This window comes from Pocillopora damicornis, chromosome 13 (genome assembly GCF_964200805.1).
Source record: "Pocillopora damicornis chromosome 13, jaPocDami1.2, whole genome shotgun sequence".
NCBI classification, from domain to species: domain Eukaryota; kingdom Metazoa; phylum Cnidaria; class Anthozoa; order Scleractinia; family Pocilloporidae; genus Pocillopora; species Pocillopora damicornis.
Window position 1 is genome coordinate 17,277,674 of NC_142682.1, and position 7,708 is coordinate 17,285,381.

General features: G+C 37.6%; 1 protein-coding gene across 1 annotated transcript; it reads left to right on the plus strand.

The window, feature by feature from the left end:
* The first annotated feature begins 431 nt into the window (after window positions 1-431).
* LOC113681084 (uncharacterized) lies at window positions 432-5,139 on the plus strand. The gene is made up of 5 exons (XM_089192013.1): window positions 432-632; window positions 1,975-2,225; window positions 2,566-2,686; window positions 2,808-3,058; window positions 3,414-5,139. Exons 1-5 carry the CDS (start codon window positions 551-553, stop codon window positions 3,504-3,506), a joined length of 798 nt encoding a protein of 265 aa, XP_089048139.1. The 5' UTR covers window positions 432-550; the 3' UTR covers window positions 3,507-5,139.
* Window positions 5,140-7,708: the final 2,569 nt, after the last annotated feature.

Sequence of the window (7,708 nt, forward strand, 5' to 3'; positions counted from 1 at the left end):
ATTCATTTATTCTTAAACTATATTTCTACTGAGGAACTTCTTAAGACATTATTCAAATCAAATGTTTGCCTGTTTGTCCACTTTTGTCTATTTGAAAAGATCTCATAGACAAAACTATTAATAATGTTTGGAAGGCGTCAACTGTTCTGCAAAAATAAATGTCAGAATTACAAAAGACAAGCGATTACAGCTATCCATTATACGTCAGAGAGTTACTGATTAGCTGCAGGACATTATTTCATCTTTCCAGAATTAGACTCAAGGGAAAAGCTTAGAGCTGTAAGATTGAAACTGTCAATTACTATTATCAATTATTGAAAATATATTTAATGTAAGGTAAGGAAAGCCGTCAATGTTCCCCATGATGTCGCCAATTCAAGTTCTCGTTTTGCAGGTGTTATCTCTTTGCTATTCGCTTTTTAAAATTCGTCATTACAAGCATAATATTTATAATAATATGCATTAACTTCTAGAAGCGACTATTAAGTTCCTGTATTGATTACTGCTCTTCGATAGTCCTGCAGATGAATTATCTGCTGAAGCTTGGAAAATGAAACACAGCCTTTCACAACGTAGAAGCTGTCTTTTTACGATGATGATGTTCGTCTTGTTTGGACTGGCCATGACACAAGGTGCTTTCTTTTTAACGTTTTATCGATGCATTCTTAATTTCTCTTCATATCAATAAAGAATTATTTCATGCTTACCGTGCGTATATCGAGTTATGGATCCTTGTGGGAAGTTTGGAGAGCACGAGAGAATGGTACGTAAGAGCTGCTCGAGGCCCAGCCGAGACTGAACTCCAGCTTCTTATGTACTATCCAAATTTCTTAAGTCCATCCATAACTATAGTTGCACAGCTAAAATCATGAACCAATTCTTTTACAACAAAGTGGCCAACTTGTGTTTGAAGAAATAGTTTTTATGTTATTGTGTCGGGTTTACCATGTAATCGCGATTTACCCGAAAACAAAGGGTGAAAGGCAAGACATAAATGAACAAGAAATATTTGGTAACCAAAGCTTAACTGCTGATAAGAAGCTTAAAACGAACGAGTTTCTTGCATTTACCACGAGACCGTGAAGTAGATTCAGCATGTTTCAATTGTTGTTTATTAAAATTCACGGCCAGAAAATTGCGAGGCTTTGCCTTGAAACTTCTTAGAATTTTAGGATTTAAACCAAAATCTTCTATTGAACAACATATTAAAACTTGAAAATAATGTTTACAGTTCGGAAGAATTACCCCCTCGGCGCAAAGCTTCAATTAAAGTCAGTAAGATGACTTTGTTCTTTTCCAGACGTAATTGGCATCGCGTTTGGGAACGAAGTACCTTTAACTCCAAAGCTAATTTCTTTGCTTCAAAGGTCCACATTTTTGAAAAAAAGTATAGTAAGTTAGCATACTTACTCTTCATTTGAGCTCCAAAACGTCTATCTAAGTCGGGATGGAACGGTAAAACAATGTCGAAAGGGTTGAAAACTCGACGAGAACTCGCAGCTGGAATGAAATTGCACAGCACACGTCATGTTATGGATGCACGTGCTAACATAAGCGTTTTTGACATGGAATTTCCCATTTCTTCTCTCCAACTGGTGCATTCATGGCGACCTCTTTCATTTTTTTGGGGTCCGAGGCGCTAGAAAATATCTGCGAAGTTTCGGCATGCTAGTTTTAGCTTGAGGCTCACATTTTTAGCCCAGTGAAACCATCAATTTTTTTACGGCATAGATTTATATCTGAATTTATAACTTCAATGCTAGAATTGAGCAGTGACTCGGTTCTATATATGTAAATGAGTCATGCAAACCCGTCAATGTTTCTGAAAATTGTTAAACAGCATCGCACTAAATAACTCTGACCTAGATTATGACATTTCTTCGACACAGAAATATATTTTTTGCACGATATATGAAGGGGAAGCTTTATTTGAACTTGAAATGTAAAATCGAATCTTGACTCGATTCCTTACAGGTGTTTCTCACGTCAACTTCGAGCTTAAAGAGTTTGCTTACCTCAACATCACAAGAATCAGCTCACAACTTGTCCGAAAGGACATCGAGTGTGGATTTGCCTGTTTGGAAATCACTTCATGTTTCTCTTATAACCTGGCTGCATTTCCCGATGCCAATGGAAAACTGTCATGTGAACTGCTTCCATCGGACAAGTATAACAACTCAGACAAATTAATCTACAGCCCGATTTTCAACCATTTCAGTATCCCGGTAGGTGCAAATTTATTTGTTTCAGTTTTTGCAACTGACAGGAAAAAAAATGGTTGTCAGAGGAATAGTGTGAGCTAAATTTATAGCATTATTAGTGGCCAACGAAAGTCGAGAATACACATTCGGAAGTACTTTCATCAGCCCATGTTCTCTAATTTTGTATCATCATAGTGTCCACCAATCACAGACCGTCGATTTATAGAGCTGTTTAATAAATAAAGAGTCGTTGATATTGTTTCATGCTACTGACAGTTTATTCACTTTAAACAGAACCCTTGCTCCAGCGATCCTTGCCGTTGATATTGTTTCATGCTACTGACAGTTTATTCAACTTAAACAGAACCCTTGCTCCAGCGATCCTTGCGTGAACGGTTCAACTTGTGTGGCCAAGTACATCGATGATGATTATCAGTGCGCATGCTCTCCAGGATTTAGAGGAAAACAATGTCAAATAAAAATAGGTGTGTCGACGTAGCATGTTCAATTTATTACCATCCAACTATATCTTGCTCAGTGCTACATTTATTTCGATATCTATTGCGACGTAAGTGAGTTATATCCCGATTTTTTTTCTTTCTCAAGTTCTGGAAAAAGACTGCAAAGACATTAAGATGCGAGGTGAGTCTGGGGGAGATGGTATGTATCAATTGGACCCGGATGGAGGAAGCCTTTCAAATGCATTCTGGGCCTACTGTGATATGACGTCATACAATGGAGGTTGGACCATGTGTTACACTACCGACGAATATGTCAAACCCAGGACCGAGGTCACATACAATGCCTCTTTTCCTTATGGAACTGTCGGCTACAGGACCAACTGCAACAACATCTCTGTAAGCTGATTGAATAACCTCTTATCTCTATGAATAAGGATCGCTAAGTATATGTGCATATGGATCGCGAAATACTATTTCATTTTTAGCCTTTTGCATGACACACACATAGGTGTTTCGATGTACATAATTGTTTTTTAGTATTTTTTTGTTAAATTTAAGAAAAGTTTTGAAACAATTCTCTCCTTATGTATAATGCATTTCATATACACAGATCTATTCGTTCACTGCACTAAAAATGGCTGCTGCTCTGTATAATACAGAAAATACTAAAGCATATAAAACCTGGACTAAGGCTGTAAAAAAAGGTCAGAATTTCACACCATATAATACGAGGCATTGTTTCTTTTTTCAGTTTACAGAGATTATGTTCTTGGATCATCAAACTTTGGCTAAAGTGTATTTCAAGCGGAGAACCAACCAGTCCATAACGGCCAATTTGAATTAAGGGAACCGTGCTTCTACTTATGGACTGTGGGACGGTGTGGGAGTGAGCGACGCCTTCCACTATCAGCTACTGATTTTTAATACTTCATTCTACAGTGGCTTCTTCGTTTCTGGTTACAGAAATTGTTACAAGCAGTGTGATGACTGGTGTGGCGATGGAGTCTCCCCATACTTCCGTACTGCATCTAGCGATTCGCATTACTTTGGTGTGGCCTTTAACACCACTGGCCACATACCACTCGTTAAAAGGCTCATCAGTGTCGGTCTGCGCTGAGACATTTACGAACTTAGCTGCATAATTTCCTTCTTATGTATGTTATATTTAAACATGAGCATAACATATTAATCTCATCTAAGCTTGTCCCGATTGTGCACGGCAACTTCTGAGCAATTTTTTGTGTCCAAACAACCTCGAACAATTTTTGCCTTATTGCGCAATTTTTGTGCAAAGCATGGCTGTAGGGCACATTTCAAGCACAAAAAAGTCAACAGTTTTCATCGAAAACTTTAATCAAATTTCTGAATGTTTATCAAGACTTGAGAACTTTTCTCATGCCTGTTGCGATTCTTATCTGATATTGTAAGATGGCAAGACGTCAAATGAAACATGTATTTTTTTCCTTTAGGCATAAGAGTATCCTTAAATTTCGCCCATATTTGCGAGAAGTTTACTACAGTTACGTTTTAAGCTCTTTTTCTTGACGAATGTTTGCAATTATTGTGAGGAATGAAAATAAAGATTTGGATTAACGTTTGAATAAAATATCAAGAAATTTAGGTAGCAACTTTTTGTGTAAATTTGCAATTTGTCAACAACAGCAATTTGGTATTTCAACGTGCAACTTTCCAGAATTTTACGCGTACAATCAAGACAGGCCTAGTCGTATCTCTAAATAGCCCCGCCCTACCAAGTAATAACAATGATAATAAGATACATATTTTAAGAGGAGACCTCCATCACTCTAAGTGGTTTTCAGGGGCGTATGCCGAGTACATCTGAGGTTGGTGTGCTTCTGATGTCCTTGCCACTATAATCTAATTTCTATAACGTGGTGAACCAATCCTTCAGAGTAACGCTGGATTCTACGCATTTTTCCAAAATATAAATTTATGTTGGTCTGCGAAATGTTCAGAGAGTGAGGCATGTAGCATAATATTTATCCACTATATTAATTTAAGTATGTTCAGAAATGGCTTCACGTTGGTTGGGCTCGTAATGTCAGCCAAACTTCAGGTGATTCCACTTTTAGGATGCATAAATTTGCGAATAAAAGGTCATGATTTCCATGATAAAAGGCGCACCAGAGTTGGCTTACAATAAAAGACAGCTTTAACTTGAAACTTGAAACTGCATGGTAATTGTATCTTTTCGCTTAATGTAACTCAGGATGTAACACACGCCAAGATTTGCCCATCCTACACCTATGCGCAGATTGCATAAATGTGGTGGAGTCTGTGAGGCAATACAGTAAAGGAAGAAGTAGTATTAGTGTTTGAAGCAATTTACATATTGAGTCAGTAGAATCTGTGTCACAATACAGTAGAGGAAGATGTAGTAGTAGTAGTAGTTGAAGCAATTTACATGCTGATTTAGTAGAATCTGTGTCACTATAAAATAAAGGAAGTAAAGGAAGGATTATGTATTTTTAATGCTACTTATACGTACGTTCATCGGCTTAGCAAAGCAATAAACAGTGAAACCGAGGTAAACAGTTGATATTTTCTGTTGGCATCAAGCCTATGTCTAAAGGGGAAAACTGAGATTACAGGTTATAGAAAAATGGCTAATCATGTCTTAACAATGTTGTAATCAGTTTTTTCAGTTTTTTTTTCTAAAGCAACATCGCAGTCCCTTATGAAAAGTCTTGATTTTAACTTTCCGTACCTGCAGTAAATCGAAAACGAGTTCGTAAACATCCATTTGTAATATGAATGATTCGTTCAATTCAACTGATAATCACGCAGCTACATTTGTAAGACGAAATTGCCAACCCGCGTAACGAGAGGTTATTCAGTTCTTGTTTTAAATCATTCTCTGATTGGCTGCCGCGTTCAGTGTCGTTGTCAGGGGCAGATATTTAAGTCAATATGTCATTGGTTTCCTAGGGTGAGAAAAACTGTTATTGTTTACGTAGTAAAGACTGTGACTGTTATGTGGCTTCATAAATATAATCAGAGATGCATTTCGAACTCGTCCTAAAACAGTGGAAACAAAAAATGCGTTTTAAATAAAATCTGTTAACCACTAAGACGTTCAAGCGCGTTCGCACGTTTTCTTTCATTTTTTATCTTTCACTTTTTCCTAGACGTGATGTACGCCTGTATCCACGGCAGGAAGCTAGCGCTTTTCATCGAAATTTAACAACAGTTTTTGAATTCTAGTTAATAATATGGTTCAGAAAGAGTTACCTCCAACTGATTCCTCCATAGAATTCCACCTTTCGTGAACGCAAGTCTATTTAAGATATTATCTCGCGAACACAGGCCTAGTCATTTAATGAATTATTTGGATGGACCCACAGGTGTTGCTTCTTTGAAAAAGTATCCTACACTTCACACGACAGATTTAAAAACTGAAGACGCTGAAGGTGTTGTTATCTGCACTTTAGTCATGATGCTCCGGATTGCAACGGCGCTGAATCCACGACCGCAACAAATCGGTCTAGCTTTAGTGATTAATATTTCTCTTTGCCAAAACTTAAGGTAAATTGCCTTATTTATTAGTTCTTCCTGCCCAAAAGAAAAAGGAACTTAGTATTAAATCATGACAATGTTATGCAGGACATGAACCGAATTTTGCGTGGATCTTTTCTGGCTAGGCATCAAAATACGTTGTCTCGTGCAGCGATATCAAACGCTGACTTTTACCATTTAATAAAGGGAAGGATATCTTGTATTTACTTCTTTTGAAACGCCGATAAAATACCCCTCCAAAATCGACAGTACAGATCATTGTTTCACTCGGGAACAGGAAAAAAAAGAGGTAATGGTAATTGTCTCGCAAATTTGTGGCCATATTTCACAGGTCACGCCATCATTTTTCGGCTACGTATCCCAGAGTCCATTCTTTCTTTCGACGGTGAAACGAGAGTTAAAGAGCGAGATCGAGTCGAGTAAACTGATTCTTTGGTCGGCACGGAACCGGAGGCTGACAATGTTATGATACAAATTAACCTTATTTGTTCAACATGTAAACTGCTGTGTTATCATGTCGACAAGTTTCCTGTTTTTGTAATAACGGGGCCGCCCTCAGCCACTTTTCCGTGCAAAACTAACTTAGAAATGATTTCTCTCGTTACAAGGTTTCCATCGCCAGGATTCCTCTGCGGTTGTGTCTTACATCAACTTCAAACCTGAAGCGTTTTCTTACTTAAATATTACAAGAATTGTTTCAGAACTTGTCCAAGATGGTAGCGAGTGTGGATTTGCCTGTTTAGAAATCACTTCGTGTTTTTCGTACAACCTGGCTGCATTTCCTGATAACTGGGGGAAACTGTTGTGTGAGCTGCTTCCGTCCGCACAGGGAACCCAATGAACTTATCAGCAATCCCATATTCCATCATTTCAGTGAAACTGTAAGTGCAATCTTGTTCCAGTTTAAGTTATATGTCCTTTCCCCCTTGAGTAAATCAATTGGGGCTGCTGCTGATAGGAAAGTGCGTGATTGGAAGTGTCATTTGACAGCTGTGATTTTGTACGATAACTTCACTCAAGAGAATATAAACTGTAATTCTCTTGCCTCAGTGACACAGACCTCGTTATAGTAATGGTGGTCCCTTTGTTAGAGAGAAAACTTAGCATGTCAATCTTGAATATCTCAATTTTGTTAAAAACGAATTATGATATACAACTAAGCTATAAATGCATATAAAGTGTTTCTTACTTATGATCTATTAGAAGAAAGAGGCACAGACGTCTGCACCAATAACATTATTTGGATTCTTTATATATTTATATTTATATATCACAAGAAACCAGTCACCAGTTCACACTCCGTCGCGCCTTGTGTGCCGATTTAAAAATGCTTAACACTTTTGACGTCATCTGTGATCTCTTTTTAAAACAGACGTAGGACAACATGGAATCTATTTGTTGTTTAACAAACAAGATAACAATTCTTATTCTATTTGTTGAAACAGACTCCTTGCTTCAGCGATCCATGCATGAGCAATGCAACTTGTGTGGTAACTTTTAGTTACCAAG